General features: G+C 39.0%; 2 protein-coding genes across 3 annotated transcripts in view; one reads left to right on the top strand and one right to left on the bottom strand.

The window, feature by feature from the left end:
• The first annotated feature begins 710 nt into the window (after nucleotides 1-710).
• esr2a (estrogen receptor 2a) lies at nucleotides 711-23341 on the top strand. Of its 2 annotated transcripts, XM_034199119.1 has the most exons (10): nucleotides 711-863; nucleotides 8346-9084; nucleotides 9924-10090; nucleotides 10366-10482; nucleotides 11983-12291; nucleotides 12437-12451; nucleotides 13771-13909; nucleotides 18853-18986; nucleotides 19745-19928; nucleotides 20298-23341. In XM_034199119.1, the coding sequence occupies exons 2-10, from the start codon at nucleotides 8696-8698 to the stop codon at nucleotides 20518-20520; spliced, it is 1677 nt and encodes a 558-aa protein (XP_034055010.1). In that variant the 5' UTR covers nucleotides 711-863; nucleotides 8346-8695; the 3' UTR covers nucleotides 20521-23341. The 2 variants fall into 2 exon arrangements, with proteins under 2 accessions (XP_034055010.1, XP_034055011.1); XM_034199120.1 differs by lacking the exon at nucleotides 12437-12451.
• LOC117534867 (nesprin-2) overlaps nucleotides 22758-24026 on the bottom strand; it is an 87308-nt gene continuing 86039 nt past the window's right edge. Inside the window, 1 exon segment of the mRNA XM_034199118.1 lies at nucleotides 22758-24024. Within this exon segment, the coding sequence (XP_034055009.1) occupies nucleotides 23814-24024 (211 nt within the window). The 3' untranslated portion in view covers nucleotides 22758-23813.

Here is a 24026-nt window from a genome sequence, read left to right as displayed (position 1 = left end):
TGGTTACTAATGGTTACTACTACTTTTGACCGGGAACACTATGGGTGTTACAAAGTTGACTAAATCATCCAAAATTCAATGAAAGTGGTGATCAGCCATTTTATATGTTCAAATGTCTACTGTGAAGAATATCATAAAGCCTAAATGCAATCAAATGTAAAACTAAAAAGTTATGATTGATGAAAGTAGTAAATCGGTCAGATTTGACCCGAAGACAACAGGAGGGTTAAAGGTATCAAGCAAACTTTATTTAAACATATTTAATAAAGAAGAGGTTATATTTATAGTTGCTTAAGAGAAGAAAGGAAGAGTGGTTACAGGGACAAAGAGCCTGAGAAGAAGACAATATAGAAACAAGCAGCATTAGGTGTGCAAACCTACTTAATTTAGTATTTTAGGGACACAATGTAGAATTTAGACCTTTGGTGATTGTTAGTATTCTCTATTTCAAAAGCACAACCAATTTCCAAAGAAGAGAAAAATCTAACACTGATATAAAAAGAAGAAACACCTTTATCTGTTTATTTTTCACTATCCTTTGGGATTCTATCATGTTCAAATGTATGCAAACAAAACCAAGTAAAGTCTGGTAGGATTTTATTTTGAAGGCACTGACTGGATCTCGTGCATGTTATTTTGTTCCCTTGATTTCCCTGAACGCAGCTGCTGGTTTGGCTCGTGCAGCAGTGTCTTTATAGTATATGAACACTCTCTGTCCGTCAGTGAACTTACTGCGTGTTTTCTGTCCCTGCAGCTCACAGCAGATCCACAAACAACAGCTTCACACTTCCATCAGCCTCTCTCCCACAGCTGGACTTCATATTGTCAAACTTTCTCTGCAACTGGTGTTTGTGGAACAAGAGGTAAGAATATTTCCATATTTATAAATACTTATTGGGTAACATCATGCGACGTGCAGCTCTGCATACAGGACATCATGCTGAAGTCTCAACTGTCCCTCTGGTGTGTTAATAATATTTATACTGCATGCAACAAGTAGGAGGCCTGTGACTGCCTGTATCAAAAGTAGTCAAACTGGTTACCTGTGACAGAATGCAGGAAATCACTACTTGGACAATGAGATGTTATTTAATTGTATACTTATAATAATACTTAACTGGAAATAATCAGCTTCTTGAAGACTTTGTATATAAATGATGTCAGCAAAAGGCCTGACTGCAAATTTAAGACCAGGGATCATATGGAATATAATTCAATTATGCAGGCAGTTAGCTGCTTATAATATTATATATTTCACCACAATAATCTTCTAAAACATGCATTTGTACATCTACTAATCTTAAAATACGCACATAACCATGTTTGGGTACCCTTGTGAATCCAATATCTGATTTGTTTCTAATTGTGGGTCTTTAATGTGGTCTGAGAATCAGGCTTTTTCATGTTTAACTAATGTTAATATTAGCCTACTTCAAAAAGCACTTATCTTTGTGTAAACATACGGCTGCTGTCGTAGGGACTGCCCTGGTTTGAACCCTGGATCTGACGCTGGATCCGTACCACGTTTTCCAGTTAAATCAATTATTTAACCCACCAAAGTGCTCTAGTCAAACAAGAGATTTCATATGTTATACTTACTTTGGATAGACTAAAACTGAAGTAAAGTTTGCACAAACCTGTTTCTATTTAGAGATATGTTTTTGCAATTTGTCATTTGTTTACTCTGTGAGTGTGATTTCGACGTGTTGAAGTGTGGTGAAATGCAGGTTGGGAAATGAAAGAAAACATGGTGTTTTAAACTTTTAAGACGTTGTACTGGGTTGAATGCCTGGCTTTTACATTGACATTACAGTCAAGGTTGGTTGTCATATTTTTTAGATGAATAGAAAACGTATAAGTGGAGGTTACTATCATTGCCTTTATTGTGGGGTGCATTCACACGTAATAGTCCGTTTTCTGGAGCACCAGACCACAGTTTGTTACATCGTTTCATTTTTCAGAAGGTTCGGTTTGCGTTCACACCTATGGTTCGGTTCACACTGGCAAAACTCAAACGGGCTATAAACTTTAAACACAAGTCATGTGCACGTCATGTGTCAGATAGGTGTTGATTCAGCTCTGGGTATTTGGATACTGTTTTTTAGTTTCTGACGTATTTCATTATGATGCATTGAGGTGGTAAAAACATTAAACATCTTTTATTATACAGCAATTTAGTAAATGCTTAGTTGATTCAATTATTTCTGGTGAAACACACATTCAGGAAACATCATATCAAATATCATTTTTTGTATACAACATTAAATGTGTATTAAGCATTACATGAACACATGAATCTCTTGCTGTCAACTTGAGGTTTTTCTGCAGCGGGGCGACCAATTCAATGAGATTTTTCACATTCCCTGGCGCTAACCACCACTCGTACTCCCTCCCTGTGTAAATTAAGCTACGTCTCTTTCTGCAGAGCCGTTTAACATCCGTTTCCGCTTGATTTTAGGGAGGCAGTGAGGATTTGGATGGGAAAACGACATGGCCTTGAGCTTTTGTTAGAAGGCATGCCTCTCTGGCTAATGACCAGAAACCGTTCTGTCCCTTCACATTTCGCTTTATTTGGCTTTGATCTTTGGCCTTATGTTGGAGGAGATGCATGTTTGGTTCATGTGTGTTTGTGAGATTTCTTTGTGTGCAGGCATTCGTTTGTAAATGAATCTGCCCTTAAAAAAAAAAAAACGTTTTAACTGCATCTTTTCATAAAAAACCTCCATAGAATGGTCTCATATTTAAAGCATGCAAACTGCAGTGACTGGACCCAGGTTAGCTACGGCTAGCTGGTGAGGTAGCCTTAGCCAAAGTTAATCCTCCAACTTTTCCTTTTTCCTACGATTTAAGAATGTATTTTTGATGCTTGTTGTTGTTAGTAATTGAGTTTATATCCCACATACCTGAGACGGTAGCTTAATCAAATTATAATGGAGGGGGGGGGACAAAACGGAATGCTAACTAGCCTAGCTTAGATCAGAAGCGCTAGCTGCTTACCGCCTCTGGAAAAATGTGGTTAAGATACCTTTTTGTAATTGCATATTTAAATATATAGTAACATTTAGAGTTAATAGACAAGGGTGCTTGTTCAAATAGAAAAGAGAGATCTGATAAAACAACAAATTAGTCTGTTGTAGATTGCTAAAAGCACGAGGTGCATTATAAAGTAAAACAACATTTTAGGCTTTATGAAAGGTCTGTGACATTGGTTATACTCGGCATATAAAAAACTGTTTTTTTTCATTGTTTCTTTAATAGAGCAAAATGTTTATTCTTCAGCATCTTTGTGACAGGATGAGCAGCGTTGTAGAGGACATTTGGGAGTTTTTCGTTTTAAATGAGCTGCCAGCGGCTGGAGATTGATACAGTAAGGAGGTTTCAAGGCAAGGTCAGCGCTTCAAAGGAAACGACAACTTTTCCACATCTGCTTTTACCCTGTAATGGTTATGAAGTAACTAAATCTTTCCACAATCTGTTTTATAATCTCTTAAATTATCTCATTTGTTTTAGTAGTCTGCTCATTGGCTTCAGTGACAAGGTCATTGGAAACTCCATGAAACTATCAGCACTCTTTACTTTTTTAATAACCTTTAGGTTAGGTCTTATTTCTGTTGTATTGTGTTGTGTTGATAAGCCAGTGCATTACTTTATAATATCAATCATTCCCCATGAGTCGGGCCGAAACAGATGAGCTGGCAGGTGAGATTATTATACCTCAAACGAAGAATTGCTTCAACTCTTTGATATCGTGGAAAGTCATCAGTCTAGATCTCAGACATGATAAACTCTAAGAAGACGAGGGTAAAGCCATCTCCCCGCTGCCAATAAACACTCGTGTTATCATCCAGAAATGCTGCTGTTACAGATTAGAGTCATGCTTTTTGTATCCACAATCATGCACCACGGACACAAGTCTAGAGTTTTCTCTTTTCTGTAGTGTTTCTTATAGGTGCATGTTAAATATCCCAAAGTTCCCTGCAGATATGTATATCGTTAACATTAAAAACCTTAAAAAAGTTGCTACAGCAGATGCAATACAGTATGTAGTAACATTTAAAATTGTAGTTTGTAGATGTTAAATGCTTATTTTGTATTCACCACTTTATTTGTCAGGTTAAAGACATTACTACAATCAGAGATGGGGTCGTTACTAAAAAAAAAGTAATATATTACATATTACTTTAAAAAAAAGTAATATATTACACTACTTCGTTACTCTCTACATAAAGTAACTCGTTACTTTACTCGTTACTTTACTCGCAGGGCCGGCCCGCCCCTCCCTGCAGGCAGATCACGCAGACTGCTAAAGTTTCAAATGTTCTCTTTAGTTCAGTTTCCATTGTCGCATAAGACTGATCCAGATCCTGAATGTTTTCCTATCTGACCATGGCTGTCCTCTGTCTCCTGCTATCTGTATATTTTTGCGCAGTCTATCTCTGCTCACGCTGTTGCGTCGGCGTGTTCTCCTGCGTGTTGGCCATGTGTTGCACTGGAACCAGACTGGAGCACATCACAATACTTCAGCCGAGCACGTACGAACTGCGCATGCGTGAGTGGCAATAACTCTCCTTACCAGCAGGCGGCGGTAGTGTGTATTCGTCATTCAAAACAGGCAACAACCGGAAAACAGAGAAGAAGAACAGACTACGTGATATAAACAAACAACAAATAGCTGTGCGTTAGCTTCACCTTAGCATGAGTTCTTTGCAGGTGTTTGTTGAGGTTTGATGACTGATTTTAGTAAGTAACGCAGTAACGCGTGTCGGGGCAATGTTAGTAACTGTAGTGTGATTACTGAATTATAAAAGTAGCGCGTTACACTACTCCGTTACCAACAAAAGTAATATTATTACAGTAACGCGTTACTTTGTACGCGTTACACCCAACTCTGACTACAATACATTACACTTATTTAAAGTGACACTATTCAAAGCAACTTACAATAAGTGCAAGGATTCAAATTCAGAACAGCCACAATCCTAAAACACATTAGCTTCAAATATCAATTTAAGTGCTGGTGCATTAACTTTAAACAAGCGAAACCATTTAAAGTCCAACATACAGAAATGACCTTTTTTTAGATTGTAATGGGGTAAGCAAGTGTGTGTTTGTTCCTTAGATACAGTTATTAGAGAAAAATGCATTATAAATCTTTAACTTATAGGGTTTGTCAAGTGAAATAGGATTGTTGTCTCCTTCCATCTAAGTGTGTAGTGACACATTATGTGTCCACAATGAAGCATGGGATGCAATAAAAAATGTATTTCTCACTTGTTTTCAAAACATCAATCGAGGAAGAGTATGAACAAAATGTGTCCATAAAGATTTTATCTTTGATATACAGTAGCTTGTCATAACTTTCACGTACAATAATTCAAGTAGTAGCTGGAGAAATAAAAACTTGACGACGAGAGTAATGATCAGCACACCTAAATAACTCATTTTCCCCGAATGTTTCCACAGCTGTTAGAGTGGTATAACATTTTAATGTGTTATTGTAAAAAATAAGGACTTAGCTTTAGTGCTTTTTTGTTGTATCCAATATAATGAAAGTTCACCTGTGCCTTGCTGTGGCTTCGCAGTTTTATTTCTGCAGTGCTCATTTTACGCTCTACGCAGCACAAACTGCGGCTTCTCTTACGGATTATTGGGTTTGTTGGCGAGACGAACCTAAAGTGTCTCTCAGCCATTTGGGAAGATTACCAGAGCCGTGTTCTTCTGGGTGAATGATGATTTTAAGAAGTGAGCCGAGTGCCAGGCAGGGGGAGACGATATGTACCAACTCTGACTGAAGACAGACTGCTGCAGAACAGGAATGATTAACTTATCTGGTCTAGTAAACCAACATGTGTGTGTGTGTGCCTCTGATTGTGTGTGTGTGTTTTTATTGATCTACCAGCTGTCTGTCTAAAGAACATTATAAATTCTGCCGTTGTATTTCCGCTTGTCACTTTTCAGACTCTGAATTTCTTTAAAAGGAGTCAAACTCCACCTTGAAGCGGTGGTATTTGAATGCAACTGGAAGCCTGGATTTTTACATGTATCCACTCTACTTATAAACATGATCCATATCCTTAATGTTGCATCAAAATTAGATTTTGATTACATTTGATGACATGTTTTCCTTTAAGGTATTAAAGCCAGAACATTATATATTTAATGAACATTGAGAATCATTTTCTTTTTATTAAATGACATGTTGTTGATGGGGTTTGATTGAATGTGTTTAATATAGTGTATGAACCTCCATACATTTAAAAGAAAAATATTTTTAAAACTTGTTTTACTGATCTAAAAAATAATGCACAAATAGGAAATGTTTAATTGTATAATGGAAAAATATTTTGAATGAATACAAAATCTGGGTCAATATTGTCAAGTAATTTGTAAATTAAAAAATGTCTTCACCTACTAAATCTGTATTTCTTTGACAGGGTTGAAGTCACAATTTTGACATTTAATTTAGAGACAAATATAAATGTTGCCATAGTATATCATCTCTTGAATATAAAAAAACTTCACATTAGTGTTTTCCAAAAATATTATCGGATATATTTGAATAAAACAAACTGTATATCATGTCATCATATTGCTGATGTGATGAGACGAGGTACAACCTGAGATATTGAATTTTCTTTGAAGAATGGCTGGTACCACTTTACAATAAGACTACCCTTATAAAAGGGTTTACGAATAGTTTGTAATTCATTTATTAATTAGGTTGTGAACACTTTAAGTCTTTAATAAGTTTTTATAAGACATGAGATAAACAGGGCGACTGACCGGTTGCTTGCCAAATAGTGAGCCCACATTTCTCTGTACTGCTAAGCCTTATATTGGCTACTTAGCTTACTTCCTCTTCGTCATCAGCCAACATCCTTGGTATCTGTTGCTCGCTAAGTAGCCAATATAAGGCTTAGTCATCTTGCCAAATAGTGAGCCTGTGATGAGGTATGAAAACTAGGTTAGAACTGGTTCTTAATGATTAATAAAGTGTTTACAACCTAATTCATAACCTAATTATAAACTATTTATGAATCCTTTATAAGGGTTGTTACGTTCCCTACTGGACTAGGGGAACCAAAGGGAAGTAACAAAATACAAAACAAACCGGGCAAGAGAAAAAAGGAGAAGAAACCGGTTTGTGAAGCCACAAGATGGTCTTTTAATTGATCAAAGAAAAAGGGCTCAGCAGCCAACTTGCAAAGTAATCTAAGATAAACTAGAACAATTTTCTTCTAACAGAAAGTGACTAAATTAAACAAGGTACAAATGTACACATCTCCTAACAATGAACAACACACACTGTTACATCCCCACTAAGGCCTAGGGGACCTGGAGACAATAACATACAACCAATAAAAATGAGGGAGTCAGCGTAACAGTTGACAAAAGGTTTATTTTGTGTAAACCCCGAACCGAACGGACATATCATTGAAACACTCTGTTGGTGAGGAGGAGGAGGAGTCAAAGGATTGTGCCAAACAAAAGAAACAAGCATAACAAAACCAGGCCTATCTCTACATCTACCCTTCGAAACCAAAACTCAAACAAAAAAACCCTCACTAACTAAACTACAAAGAATTTGACAAAACAATATACAGGGGTGGCAACAATCCGCTAACCTAGTGTGTCTAAACATTAGTTAGCTACGTGGTGAGAAATGTACAGGGTACCCCAGACTTACCTAACTCCTCCACCTCTCAACACACACACTTTCAAAAAGGTCAGACAATACAAGGAGAATGAGTTGCTAAACACTGCAGGCTCCTCAATCAGCAACAGGCCCAGAGTGAGAGAGCGAGAAGACTTCCTGGGTGCCTCCTTTATGGTCGGCGCTGGCTGCTGATAGGCCAGCTGAGGGTGAGAGGATCCAATCAGCCATCAGACTCAGGTGCACAGGCAGATCAGATCAGCTGCTGATTAGCTGTGCAGAAGACAGGGAGAAGAGAGAAACACAGGAGGGAAGGAAAATCACACAAGTACAGCCTGCCTGGCACGTAACACACACGTTAAACTAGGCCTCACACAGAGACACAGACACCATGCACCATGCACCATGCACCATGCAGTCAGAGGAGAAGGAGAGCCTTTCTCAGGTCCTTTATGGAGGCCCTGATTGGGGATTGGGAGCACCTGAGGGAGAGGCTGCACCTGGAGACAATCAGGGGGAAAGAGAGAGAGACACACAAACACCCACACACACAAACACCCACTACGGCACGTAACAAGGGTAGTATTGTAAAGTGGTACCGAATTGCTAGATGCAGCCTTCCTTAAGCGACATTTAATGATGCGTCACCTCCGCAGTTCATAACAGTATTTTTGATTTTCTCTTCTCCCAGGTGGAAAGGCTTGCCACACATCTGACTCTTAATGATGTCAGCCTCTTCCTCTCTCTGAAGTGGACAGACTTTCGTCGGGATGATTTCACAGCAGGTGATTCACTCCAACACTTCACAGTCAGTGAGGTTGAATCAGCCGCAGGTGTTATTAAAGCCATCCATCATTCTGGGAGTCTACTAAGTGATCACCTGAGTGACATTAATCACCCCCGCTCTGTGTAGGTAGATCTGCTGGTTTAGTTTTTATGGCCATTTCTCGTTAATAAGACACCGGGGGATAACTCCATCCTACACTCCTGTCTTTTATCGATGATGTGGAAAATCTTGTAATACCGAGATCTTCTGTAATCATGATGGCCGCCGCCCTCTTTCAAGAGAAGGAGTATCCCCATCTCCAGCTGCAGGAGGTGGACTCCAGTCGAGTTGGATGTCGCGCCCTCCCTCCTCCCCTCATGGCCTCCTCTCCTGGGTTATCCATGGAGAACCAGCCCATCTGCATCCCCTCCCCGTACACCGACATCGGCCACGACTTCCCCCCCCTCCCTTTCTACAGTCCGACCATCTTCACGTACGCCGGGCCGGGTATCTCCGACTGCCCCTCTGTCCGTCAGTCGCTTAGCCCCTCCTTGTTCTGGCCCAGTCACGGCCATGTGGGGCCCCTGCACCAGGCCCAGGCTCGGCCCCCCCAGCCGGTACAGAGCCCCTGGGTGGAGCTGCGGGACGGCGTCCTGACGACCAGGTAGGATGCATCAGAATCCCTTTATTCGTCCCACAGAGGGGAACTTTGCATTTGTTACAGCAAGAAAAGAGCCAAAGACAGCTTGATATTAACCAAGAAGCATGCATAAAATGGTGCATCACTTCTAGCTCTTGTTTAAGTCAAATAACTCACTTTAAGAGAGAAGAGAAGCGACTGTGCCTATCACAATTTCCTAGAGCCACATTTCTAATTTGTCTTCAAATTGCACATTTTGTAAGTCAACAAATCTAAATTATTGACAAACATCGGTTTATCCACTTACTGATAAATAGACAAACTGTTTGAGACTAAGTCTTCAAAGTTGCGTTATCTAGACCCAACATTTTCCCTTACGAGTCAAAATATAACTTTTTCCAATGTGAAAAGATAGTATTTTGAAGATTTCAAAGCTAAAATGCACAATAGTTGCAGCGGAGTTTGGCAATGTAAATCTTAAGAGCCAGGCTCCTCTTACAACAATTGACTCAAGACATAAGAACAAGTAAAAATAGTGCAAACAGAAATAGTACTAGAGAAAAGTGACACATTGTGTAAATAAATGCATGTAAATTAGAATGAGATAAATAAGATTCCTCTCATCACCGCAAGTGTTCCCTGCTAAACAAATGCTGCAATAATCTAAAATAATCAGTAGTCACTCTCCAGATCAGGTGATAATGAATCATTAGAATGCAACATGCAGCACACTTCATTAAACTGCCCTGCATGCTGAAGCCAGACTTCCTGCTGAGGCCAGACTTCATGCTGAGGCCAGACTTCATGCTGAGAACTGATTGTATTCCTTGTGTTCTTTGAAATGACGACCGTTTCTCTGTTAGTAAGAGTGTGAGGAGGCGTTCTCAGGAGAGCGAGGAGGCCGTGGTGTCGTCCGGAGGGAAGGCGGACCTCCACTTCTGCGCCGTGTGTCACGACTACGCCTCGGGCTACCACTACGGTGTGTGGTCCTGTGAGGGGTGCAAGGCCTTCTTCAAGAGGAGCATCCAAGGTGAGACTCAAAAACACACAGGGGTGGCATTATGTCAGCAGCACCAGTTTCCTGAAGATCTCCATGTTCAGGTTTTGTTGTGACTTTCAAGTGGTGTTTAATCAGCAGATGGTTCCCTCACATTTCCAGCACCTCCACCTGCAGTGAAAAATTCTATTTGATCCAGAATATGTCAATATCTGCTTTATGGAATAGATGAAACCCTCTTTAATGGTCAAAGGTCTTGAGTCCTTTTTTGTCGTCATGTTCTCTATTTCGTGCTTCTATTGTTTCAGGACACAATGACTACATCTGCCCGGCGACTAATCAATGCACGATAGACAAGAACCGCCGCAAGAGCTGCCAGGCGTGTCGCCTTCGCAAATGCTGTGAAGTCGGCATGACCAAGTGCGGTAAGTTTCTTATTTTCTCGTATTCATTTTGAATGTGTGTTTGTTTTCTCCTTCTGTTCCCATCAAGGTTCTTGCCTTTTCTCTTCCTGAAAGGAACCAGAAACTGTCTCCAGTCAGGATATTTATTTCATTATTTTTAAAGCAACCTGCTGTAATGGTTGTCATCTGTGTCATCAATTCCCCGCGGCTTAGTTTGTCCAAGAATGTCCTTTTCCCTGAGCAGCAGCCGGGAGAGTTGTTGTTTATTTCCATGTGAGTTTGATTTGTTCAACAGCTGTATGAAGAGGAGTGGCTTTCTGTGGCTGTGGAGGAATTCAAGTCATTCATTCTGTATTCATTTATTTGTCAGTATAGTTAAATGCCATGGGTAGATCAGATAGTGTTTGGTTCATTGCGTAATTTTCATCAACAACACCCTCTGTTCTCTACCTGCTCAGAAAAGTCGGGAACTATCTGGTGAACATGTTGGAGCGTTTAGCAACTAGAGAACCAGACACCTCCCTCAGGACTTAGTGGAAACCATAAACTACGGCTAACCGAATCGACATGAAACTGAAAAAGAGATTTATTGGACTTGAATTAATCGGGGTCGGAAGTAGGACTCGCAGTAAATGGTTATATCAGTCATTATCTGCTGGATGATTTAATAAACAACTGTGTGCTTATCGGTTCACCATATTGTGATGACAGTATTATGTTCACAGATTGATATTGTTCTGCCTCCAAGAAGCCAGATATACAGTATCAGTTTTAGCAGGTTTTTAATAGCATTTAAAACATGGCAATTTACAAAATATGTAAATATACAGTATGAGTTATGTTTCACAAATACAGAGTGTATAGTGTGATATGCAGTGGTGGAATGTAATTAAGTACACTTACTCACTCACTGTATTCAATCACTCAATTGTTTTGAGTATTTCCATACTACTTTTTTAATAATGTATTTGTTCTTAAATGTCGTTTGCTTTTAATCTGTAAAGCACTTTGAATCGCCACGTGCTGAAAAGTGCTATATAAATAAAATTGCCTTGCCTTACTTTATACTTATCCACTACATTTCAGAGGCAGGGATAACAGTTTTTACTCCACTAAAGTTATATAACACTCATAGTTACTTTTTATATGTTACTTTTACAAAAATGATATGACAGTTCTGTACTTCTAATAAACACAGTTTTTCTAAAAGTGTCTACAATTGGTACCACTTTGAAAAACAATTTATCATCTTTTAATATTATATTTTGTATTGATTAAATATTTTAATTATTAAACATGTGTTGCATGTATTCTGCAGTAATAACAGAATCATGTCACGTCTTTAATAATGTGAAAAGAGCCAAAACAAGTACTTTTATGTACATTTAGCTTTTTAAATTTAGAATTCAGGACTTTTGCTTAGACTGTAGTATTTCTCCACTTACTTTAGTAAAGGAAGCTACTATTACTCCCTCCTCTGGATATATGCCAGCAGTAATGTGAACATCTTCTTTATGTCAGGTTTGCGTAAGGAGCGTGCAAACTGCAGGAACCCCCAGACGAGGCGAGTGACCCGCCTGTCCTCTGAGAGCAGAACCAACCCCCCAAAGGCGTTAAATGGACCAGTGGTGGTTTTATCAAATGCACCCCTCCCTCCGGCTCTGACCCCGGAGCACCTGATCTCCAGGATAATGGAGGCGGAGCCGCCGGAGATCTACCTTATGAAGGACATGAACCGGCCGCTGACTGAAGCCAACGTCATGATGTCGCTCACCAACCTGGCCGACAAGGAGCTGGTCCACATGATCAGCTGGGCCAAGAAGATCCCAGGTGGGTGTGGGGGTGCAGGGAGACTTTAAATAGCATCAAGAAATATGAAAGTCTACTGGAGTTATCCGTACTCTTGTCCTATTAATTGTGCTTATGTTTTCTATCACTGTGTTGATGTTCTTTCGTTGTGCTTATGTGCTACCAGGTCCTGCATATGGGAGTGAGCACGTCTGGCTAGATCTGTCACATATCCATGAAGGACTCAAGTCCCTTCTCAAATAAATAAATAAACATTTAATTGGCATTACATTAAACCACCTTTTAAATTCCTGGTACATGTGAACCTACCTGGCAATAAACCCGTTTCTGATTATTTTCGTCCTTTGGATTCAGCTGCACACTTAATGCACTGCCCTGAGTAATAATAAAATACTAATTATCTTAACTCTCGGCAAAAAAAAAGAACCAAATCAATAATTGTGCTTATGTTTTCTATCACTGTGCTTATTTTTCTATAATTGTGTTTTTTGTTCTACAAATGCCATCCAACTACCAGGTCCTGCAGATGGAAGTGAGCATGTCACATTACCATAACGGACTCAAGTGCTATTGTTAAAACATATCTACTGTCCCTTCTCAAATAAATAAAGAAACATTTAAATGGCATTACATTAAACCACCTTTTCATCCATTCGATGCACACTTAATGCACTGCCCTGAGTGTGGTATTAATCCTCTCATTTAACTACAAATGAGAAGATTTGCCAACTTAAAAATAAAGACTTCCTCACTTATGATAATATTCAAGTCACATAAGAGTTGAGAAAAAACCAGCAGCCGTTTTAGAGACATGTCTATATAAACATCAATGTGTCTGTATAGAACATTTGGACCTTTCACAATTCACTTAATTCCTGGTAATGGTAGCTGCTTACTTCTCTAGTTTTCATCTTTTTTGAGTCCAGAATTAATATATTGACGGGTTTTCTTTAAGCGCATATTAAGTCCAAGATAAAGAGTATTTTTAAAGAAATAAAATGTTGTTTATCTCATCCTCCTGCTCATGTCTGCAGAGCGGCTCTGTCTGGACTCTGTGATTGTCTCCGCTTTATTGAGCATGTTAGTCGGGTCCGTGCTAATTGATTCAGACTTGTTGTCTGCACAATATTAACGTTTTGAACAAGTGCATGCTTCAGGATATTTCAGCCTCCTCTTTGCTTCAGGCAAATAATATGACACAGAAACCACAGTCAGTATTTACACAGCCCTGATTTGGGGCATAATACATTACATTACAATTGTGTGTTTAAATTAGTGCTGAAATGAACAATTGTTTTCCTTATAAAAATACCTATGACAATTTCCCATAGCCGAATAAAATGATCTAAACCGCAAAGAAATGTAACAGTCCTATAAATCATCAGAAATCCTCTCATTCCTAGCAAGTTATTTGGGCCTTTTTGCATGATGGATGACTTCAGCACCCAGTATAGCTTCACTATTGGCACACAGTTAATATATGATCCTGTGTTTCCTCAGGGTTTGTGGAGTTCGGCCTCCTGGAGCAGGTGCACCTGCTGGAGTGCTGCTGGCTGGAGGTTCTGATGATGGGGCTGATGTGGAGGTCCGTGGACCATCCAGGGAAACTCATATTCTCCCCTGACCTCAGCCTGAGCAGGTACCCCCCCCAACACCTCACATATCTACTGCTTCATTAAAGGGACAGTGTGTCATTATTATTTTGAATATTAGGGCTCTCAATCACTTATCAATCAATCAATCAATGTTTATTTATATAGCCCAATATCACAAATGTTACATTTGTCTCAGTGGACTTTACAGTTTGTACAAAATATCAGTATGACAATACGACACCCTCTGTCCTTAGACCATCACATCGTACAAGGAAAAACTTCCGAAGAAAACCCACAGTTTAAAGGGAAAAATGGGAGAAACCTCAGGGAGAGCAACAGAGGAGGGATCCCTCTCCCAGGACGGACAGACGTGCAATAGATGCCGTGTGTAAATTGAAAAGATAATACATTTGCAACATAGGTAGTCCAAATGTTTGGAAATGCATGTGTGTATAATAGGAAGATGAATCCACGAGGATATCCATCCAGGACCTATGATCCAGGACCACAGCCACAACTCAAGATCCAGGGCTCGCGATCCAGGACAGAGGAGCGCAGGATCATCCATGACTCCGGATCCCGGCGTATATAGACACCAAAAAGAAAGACATTTGGGGAAGCTGGGTTAATCGGAACATGAGAGTACACAGGTATAGACAGAGAGAAGGAAGAAGTAAGATGTCCCCCGACAAACTAAGTCTATATCAGCAAAACTAGGGGCTGAATCTAATCAGCCCTAACTATAAGCTTTATCAAAAAGGAAGGTCTTAAGCGCACTCTTAAAAATGGATAGGGTGTCTGCCGCCCGAACACAAACTGGAAGCTGATTCCACAAATGTGGAGCTTGATAAGAAAAGGCTCTGGCTCCCATTGTACTTTTAGAGACTCTAGGAACAACCAGCAACCCTGCATTCTTGGAACGCAATGCCCTAGTAGGACAGTAGGGTATAATGAGTTCTTTAAGGTAAGATGGCGCCTGCCCATTAAGGGCTTTGTAGGCGAGAAGAAGAATTTTAAATTCTATCCTGTGTTCTATAGGGAGCCAGTGTAAGGCAGCCAGAACAGGAGTAATGTGGTCCCTTTTCCTAACTCTGGTTAGTACACGAGCTGCAGCATTTTGAATCAGCTGAAGCGACTTGACTGACTTCTTGGTACACCCTGATAATAAAGAGTTACAATAATCCAGCCTTGAAGTAACAAATGCATGGACTAGTTTCTCTGCATCGTTTTGAGGCAAGATATGCCTGATTTTTGCAATGTTACGTAGATGGAAGTAGGTGGTCCTTGAAATTGATTTTATGTGGGCGTTAAAGGATAAATCCTGATCAAATATAACACCAAGATTCCTTACAGTCTCACTGGAGGCCAAATTAATGGCATCCATAGTTAGTATATCCTTAGATAATTTGTTTCGTAGATTCTTCGGGCCAAGTACAATAACTTCAGTTTTGGTCGTGTTTAACATCAAAAGTTTAAGGTCATCCACGTTTTTAAGTCCTTAGGGCAGTCTTGAATTTTATTTAGATGATTAATTTCAGGCTTGATTGATAAATATAGTTGAGTATCATCCGCATAACAATGAAAATGTACAGAATGATTCCTTATAATATTGCCTAACGGAAGCATATATAATGTGAACAAAATAGGTCCGAGCACTGAGCCCTGTGGCACTCCATGGCTAACTTTGGTTTGCATGGAAGATTCATCGTTGACACGTACAAACTGAGAGCGTTCAGATAGATAGGACCTAAACCAGTCTAAAGCAGTTCCCTGTATGCCAACTAAGTGCTCTCGTCTTTGCAACAAGATATCATGGTCGATAGTATCAAATGCAGCACTGAGATCGAGCAAAACAAGAATAGAGACACGTCCCTTGTCAGAGGCTATTAGAATGTCCTTTGTGACTTTAACCAGAGCTGTCTCTGTGCTATGATGTGTTCTAAAGCCAGACTGAAAATCTTCAAATAAATCATTGTTTTTTAAGTAATCACACAGCTGTTTTGCGACCGCTTTCTCAATAATTTTTGAGAGGAACGGAAGATTGGAAATAGGTCTATAATTGGCTAAAACCTCTGGATCGAGGTTGTGCTTTTTAAGAAGCGGTTTTATCACTGCTACTTTGAATGATTGTGGAACATAGCCTGATAATAAAGACATATTCATAATATTTAATAAATAAGTGCTAATTAATGGAAAAACTTCCTTCAACAGCTTAGTTGGAATTGGGTCTAACATACACGTTGATGGTTTAGAAGAGAGAATCATTGAATTTAATTGTTCAAGGTTTATGGCTGAAAAGCATTCTAGTTTACTATCTAGTGTAATACTAGAACTTACGTTTCCGGGAGCTGTTGATAACACTATACTGGTCAAAGACAAGAGGTCATTAATTTTGTTTCTAAGAGTAACAATTTTATCGTTAAAAAAGCACATAAAATCATTACTACTGAGTGCTATGGGAATAGTCGGCTCAATCGAGCTGTGGCTCTCTGTCAGCCTGGATACAGTGCTGAAAAGAAATCTTGCATTATTCTTATTCTCATCTATTAATGAAGAGTAGTAGGCTGCTCTCGCTTTACGCAGTGCTTTCTTATATTCATTGAGAGTAATATGCCAAATTAAACGAGATTCTTCAAGTTTAGTGGAACGCCATATCCTTTCAAGTTGTCTCGACTTTTACTTTATTTTGCGGGTTTCGGCATTATGCCATGGAGCTAATCTATGTTGTTTTATTTTCTTCTTTTTCAAAGGAGCAAGTCTAATTTTATTCACAGCGCATCTGTAGCACTATCAACAACATGATCAATTTGGGGTGGTGTACATTTTGTATAAGTTTCCTCCCTTACATGCAGACATGCTATCGAGTTAAGTATTGGTGGAATCTCTTCCTTAAATTTGGCTATAGCACTAACAGATAGGTTTCTGCTGCAGGAGCTTTTGACTAATGCTTTGTAGTCTCGTAACAGTACTTCAAAAGTTACTAAGAAATGGTCGGATAAAGCAGGATTATGCGGTTCGACTAATAGTTGCTCAATTTCAATACCATAAGTCAGAACAAGGTCGAGAGTGTGATTATAGCAGTGGGTTGGTTTATTTATACTTTGACAAAAACCAACAGAATCTAATATAGAGTTAAATGCAACAGTAAGGCTATTTTTATCATCGTCAACATGAATATTAAAGTCACCTACGATAATTACTTTATCTGTTTTAAGAACCAAAGTTGATAAAAACTCAGAGAATTCAGATAAGAATTCTGAATAAGGACCTGGTGCACGGTACACTGTAACAAATAAGATTGGCTGCAAAGTTTTCCAGGTCGGATGCGTAAGACTAAAAACGAGACTTTCAAAGGAGGTATAATTTAATTTTGGATTAGTATTGATAAGTAAACTTGAGTCAAAGATTAGCAACTCCACCTCCTCGGCCCGTGCCTCGGGCAATATGAGTATTGATATGGCTGGGTGGAGTGGCCTCATTTATACTTATAAAGGCACAACAACAAACAAACAGCTGTTGATGTAGCTTGTTTGATCCAACAAGTATCACACTGAGTAACACTGACCGGGCGCCGACCACAGAGAGGCTAGCTACCATGAACGCACACTTGACACAGTTAAAATAGTATATTTAATGTTATTGCTTTGGTTAAAACACAAACTGTCACTTAGTCACTGAAACCATTCCTTTTTAAAATCGCTCTTATTGCAGGATTTAGCCTCTCTTACATGTAGGTGTTAGCATAAATATTGGCCTATAAATAAGAAACGGCATGTTAAAGATAATGCCATTAGATCATTTGTCCACTAGAGAGCTGTTGCCATTCAATGTATTTACTTTCTGTAATCCATTCTCTTTATAGATGTTTTCATCATTAATCCGTAATTTCCACACACTTTTATTTTAGAAGAATCTAAATCTGAAAATCACTGGAAAATGTGTGTTTTGTATTTCACTCTACTTTCAAAGGATGACTTATACACCTTGTATGGGAAAAGGTCTACTGGCAGCGACATCATGATCCCTTTTATTGTTATATCTCAATGATCAACATCAGTATTGGTTTTCAACAGAAAGAACACCGCGTGCTCGGCTCTGACCTTTGGATAGTTTTAAAGCAATGATAGATCATCCACCCACAGTCTGATTTGAATCATGTTGTTAATGATGTAGATTAATTTCCTTCTAATTTAGGAGAGAGAACTGACAATTCCACCACAGTGTGTCATTCAGAAACTGCAGCAGCAGCTCTGCCTTCTTATGTGCTCAGCCGCTTCTGAAGCTGTTACAAAGTGTCCTGACCTCTCTCACTGCACCACCCCAACACTTCCTTTGTGGGTTCTTCATCAACACAGCTAACCAGTGAAACGATGCAGTGCATGCTCTGTAGTCCACAGCTCAAAGGAAAAAAGTATCTGTCAGTGTAGGATGCAGTAGTTAGGTAATTAACACTAGTAAGAGCTTTAAAACCGCAATGTAAACTACTGTTGTACAAGCTAAAGTCTGGCATTAAGACATTCAGAAACATGTTAAAGTAGAGCAAACAGTAACATATTGAAAGTACCTGTAATGCAGAATGTTATAGTATGTTGTTAACAGATAGCTGATATTGATTCAACATCATCGTTGTGTTTTTAAAATGCATCACATATAATCTCATGTTTTTTAAGTAAGATATCATTCTCTAAGGTCACTGGTAACTAATTCAGTAAAAACGCACACTATTTGCTTTTAAAATGTATTACAATAGAATCAATAGTGCAAGTACCTTAACATTTTACTCAAATAGCGTCTATGTACTAAGCTTCTTTCTATAAATGGAGTCTTCTGCTCTTTGTGCAGCTTTACATTCAATCCTTCAATCACAGATGTATCACAAAACGAAGTCATCCCAGGATAACTTGGAGTCATGCAGGTTTATCTGTCTAATGTGCCAACTAAACAAGTGTCTGTTTGATAAATATCTGGCTGTGTTTTTGTCCGGCAGAGAAGAGGGTAACTGTGTGCAGGGCTTCTCAGAGATCTTCGATATGCTGATAGCTGCCACATCCAGGGTGAGAGAACTCAAGCTGCAGAGGGAGGAGTACGTCTGCCTCAAGGCCATGATCCTCCTCAACTCCAGTAAGTGTGTGTGTGTGGGTGTACACACAGTTATAAGGCCTCCTTTATGAGCAGTCTGTGTCCTCTCCTTGTTATGATATGTGTGTAGGTGAGACAAAGAGATGTGTGTGTGATTTAGTACGTGGATTCACAGCTGAGTGTTTGTTCGGTGTCTCAGCATTTAATCTGGTCTGAGCATGAGTCTGCACATGGTTGGCCTGGGGACGGGCTAAATAACTCACCAGTGAAGCCCCTAATGGGAACACTGTGTGTTATTGGAGTGTCTGAGTAACAGGCTGGCTGAGTGAGGGCCGACAGGTTCAGAGTCCTCTCCGCTGAGCAGAATCAACGCACAGTAATTAACGTCTGACTCATGTTCCTGTTTCCCTTTTAATTGCCTCCACTGGCGTTTTATGTCCATCTATTTTGCCCATTTGAACATTTACAGTGCTGAACAAAATTAAATATCTCTGAGAACCAGCGTTTAAGCAATTTAACGGTTGTTAATCCTTTTCAGAGAATATAAAAACAAAATACTTTCACCAGCTGCACAGTGTACAAACTCATGCTTCACTCTCTGCCACTTGTAGAAATCTCTTACATTCATTGGATTCTTTTCAAAATATGACTTGAAATATAACAAAATGAAGGTGAATTAAAGCCACAAATCATCATAAAGTTGTTGATCAGTTAAAAAACATGCAGAATTCTCCAAAGGGTTATATTAAATGAAGCATTACCTGTTTATTAAATTAAATATGTTCACCTCTGTGTGACAGACATGTGCCTGATCTCGTCAGAGGGCAGCGAGGAGCCTCAGAGTCGCTCCAAGCTGCTGCGGCTCCTGGACGCCGTGACGGACGCTCTGGTGTGGGCCATCGCCAAATCAGGCCTCCCATACCGCCAGCAGTACACCCGCCTGGCCCACCTGCTCATGCTGCTGTCACACGTCCGCCATGTCAGGTACAAAGACCCCATGTCAGAATGTCCTGAATGCAGGATTGATGATGTACTTGAGCTAAAATACTGATTTTGTGATAAGGTGTCCTTTTGACCAAATCTGTTTGAGGGATATGCATCTTAAAATATTGCAGTATTAAAATAAACAGACCTTTTCAAATATCCAAACATTTTAAATACAAAACAATTACTTTTTCCTTGATATTTTTCAACAGACTATACTATTACTTTTTTCATGATATTTTCGACATGCAATACTATGACTATTCTTAGTTTTTATTAATTGTTATAAAAAACGAGTGGGAACTAATCTCGTAATCAAACCTCATGATGTTCACTTTACTTCTCTCTTCCTTCCCTCTCACCTTGCAGTAACAAAGGCATGGACCACCTCCACTGCATGAAGATGAAGAACATGGTGCCTTTGTACGACCTGCTGCTGGAGATGTTGGACGCCCACATCATGCACAGCTCCCGCCTGCCCCCCCAGCCTGGGGACCTGACAGAGTTTCCTGATCGGCCCTCGAGCTCCAGAAGCTCCCTGTCCAACACCTGGATGCCTGGCAGCACTGGGGGTGGAGGTGAACCACAATGAATTCACCGCTTTGCACATAGTTCACAAGACTGATCATTTTTTTACTGGAACATTCTGCTGAATTCTGTGGAATTCACAGGGGAAACTTTGACACATGCTGCACTTATTGTAGTGAACTCAACTTTGGAGATTTCAGATATTACTCTGCAGACAGACTGAACTTGCTGTTTCCTTTGTCTTACTAATAATTACTATTATATACATTATTCGGTCAGCAGCATTAGTTCTTGCTTACATTTGCAATTCATGCAATATGTTAATACAAAGATTATCTCGGGCTGAGCAGCTTATTTCACATCAGATCATTTTCATATTCATCGTCCATGTATGGTGTTATTCTGGAGGTCCAACAGAGGAAACATTGTACCAAAAATGACTGAAGAAAACAACCGGGCCAAGAAAAACAGATAGATCAACCGCCTGTTGTAGAAAAGATAGGCTTGAGTCATATGATGATATAGGCCTACATGAGAACAAAATAGATAATAACTATACCTACAGCTTCTATCAAGGTTGCTGCTATTTATTGTATACCTCTTGATATATATATAGATATAGATATATATATATATATAGATATAGATATATATCTATATATATATATATATATATATATATATAGATAGATATATATATTGGGTTTACAGTTTTGTTATAAACATGTTTTAAATACAATGATATGTCAGGTATTTAATTCACAGGAAGACAAACATTCCCATCTAGTCATTTCTATAAAAACGTTTTTGGATTGAGATTAATATCATTTTCCACCTAAAGGAACTGTTTAACATTTTGATAAATGCGCTTTTTATCTCGGTTGTCAAGAGTTAAATTATAAGATCGATCCAACTTTCTGAATAAAAACGTAGCTGGAACTGTTTAGTTTAGCTTAGCATAAAGACTAGAAACAGCTAGCTAGCTTTCAGCAACCCTAAAACTCACTACTTAATATTTAAAATATATCTTTCTTATTGAATCTGTACAAATACAAACAAACAATGGGACACATTTATACAATGTTTGTTTTATAGTTGCTGTTAAAAACGTGTTATGCTAAGCTAAATGGCTGCTAGCTGTAACATAATTAGCATACAATCTTCTCATCTCACTCTTGGCCACAAAAGGCAAACAAGTGTATTGTATTTCCTGCAATGTCAAACTATACCTGTTTTACAAAGTCACATAAACCTTGAGAAAAGACAATATATTTATATTGTTAGCATTTAACAACTATAGCTCCTGTATTTCGACATAGCTGTTGTTCATAGCGGTTGTTGCCAAAGACAAACAGTCGTCTTGTTGAACATTTTAAGTCTTTTTTTTACAATTCAGTATAATAGGATTTACCCATCAAGCTTAGAAAATAGACTAGTGAAGCCACTTAAAGACATTGAAAAGAAATGGAAAAGCAGATTTTGTTTGTAACAAGCAGATCGCCACTAGAGGGCGCTGTACAGCACACACTCTGCATATGACTCAACATGTCCGCGCACAGTCTGCTCATCACAGACATCCCCTCTTGTTTTCTGAGAAGAAGATCACTACTATTGCTCTTAAGACAATTGCACTTCTCAATTTGAGCTTGAAGAGAGTTATTTTTATATGTTAGACCTCTCTGTTGTATACATTGTGAGCACAATCATGATTAAAACACCAGGATCACAGAGTGCGTTATATGTAAATATGTAGACTTTTAAACCTCCTCTCCATGAACCTCTGTACTCGTTCAGTCCTGTGTCTTTTCCTCTGGTCACAATCTATCACCATACATCACACACTGTATTTTCACTGTGTACATGTATTTGGATTGTAAGTATTTTCTTTACTTGTTTTTCAAAAAGCAAATTCATGATGTGATGGTCGTTAAAGTGCTGAACGCTATTAAAGCTAGTAAGTGAACCTTGAGATTTTTTAAAAGGAATTTAAACCCTTACAAGTGCACTTACTCTGAGTAGAATATGTTTTATTCATATACAAATATTCCCATTACCTACAACTTGACATGAAATGTTTTCTTTTAATATTGAACTGCTTAGTTTATTGGAAATATTAGTAAAAGGTAAGTTCCCCCCCCTTTAAACACCTTTGCTTTGCACTGGTGATTAGATTTAGTTTGTATTTCTTGTTCCAAATTAACTTTTTTTGAGGCCTCTTCACTGACCACAGCATCCTCTCTCTTTCAAGGACAAATGTATATCTGTTAATCCTCAATGCCAACAAAAATACTTCAAACAGAGTTAAGACAATCAGTGTTTACTACCAGAAGATTAGGATGAATCCACCGTTTGATGTTATAAATAAGCATTATATTATCACATTCTGTACATACACATCATCCTGATAAATCTACAGTGTTTCAGCAGTGCTCACAATCTACTCAAATAGTATCTAAACAAATATACAATTGTGTGTGTATAAAACTGCCATCATTTTGTACGGTTGGCTTTATAAAGATAACATTAAATAGTATTGTCTTTTCTTGTAAAAAAAACCCACATTAAAAAAAAAAGAGTTCAGTCTGGAGGCGTGTGGTGCAGTGGGTGTGCGTTGGTGTTTGGATCAGGGGAGCACAGGTTCAAACCCCACTGCAGTCAGCATGTCGTTGTGTCCCTGAGACACTTCACCCCAAATTGCTCCTGTGGGGATTGTCCACATTGAGTATGTAAGTCACTTTGGATAAAAGCGTCTAACATGTAATGTCTGACATAAAAAAGATCAAGCATGCTTTTGTTTTAGGGGAACACGAAATGTCAGCAGTTCATAAAATAACATGTAAATGACAGATATTGTACACGTGAAATAAAAATCTTGAAAAGGCCAAGCAGAGACTTGTTTAGTGAAAGTCCACGTTTGGAAGCAAGTACAAATATATTATCATTGATTTCCTCCTCTCATTTTTGTCCAATGAACTCAATGGAATATATTTGCTGAAGGATATTTAAACTATCTTACCAATAACTCATATTGCTATGCTGTTACTGTACGCCTCTTTGTTGTCTCTACTACACCATGCGTCTACTGTGTCTCTTCTTAAGAGGAGATGAGGCTGCAGTAGTGTAGAGACATTGCATTATTAAACTAGAATATCTGCATTTTTGTTCAAAGCTGGTATTTTTCCTGATTTAAAATGCAGTCAAATGCATGGTTTTGTTTATAAAATAAATACAATCTGTTCTAAGATCAAATCTTCAAGAATAGAAATACATTTTAGTTTTAGAAGACTATCACTTCTTTACATTATTTGTTCAGGGGTTTCAGTGTGACAGAAAGGTGGCTTGTGGTCCTCAGGGTTGTTAGGTGGGGGGGGGGCCGTTGGTGTATTTTAACATGGGGTAGAAGGACCGGGCGAAGTTATTGGCGGCGGTGCAGCCGGGCTCGCTCTCCGACCACGGGATGATACAGGGGAGCAGCAGGAGGAAGAGGAAGAGGAGGTGCAGGGGGAAGGCAGCGCGGAGGACTCTGTAGAAGAAGGAGGAGCGGGGGGGAGACAAATCCCTCCTCTCTCT

This window comes from Gymnodraco acuticeps, unplaced genomic scaffold (genome assembly GCF_902827175.1).
Source record: "Gymnodraco acuticeps unplaced genomic scaffold, fGymAcu1.1, whole genome shotgun sequence".
NCBI lineage: Eukaryota > Metazoa > Chordata > Actinopteri > Perciformes > Bathydraconidae > Gymnodraco > Gymnodraco acuticeps.
This window is presented reverse-complemented; position numbering and strand designations above follow the sequence as displayed.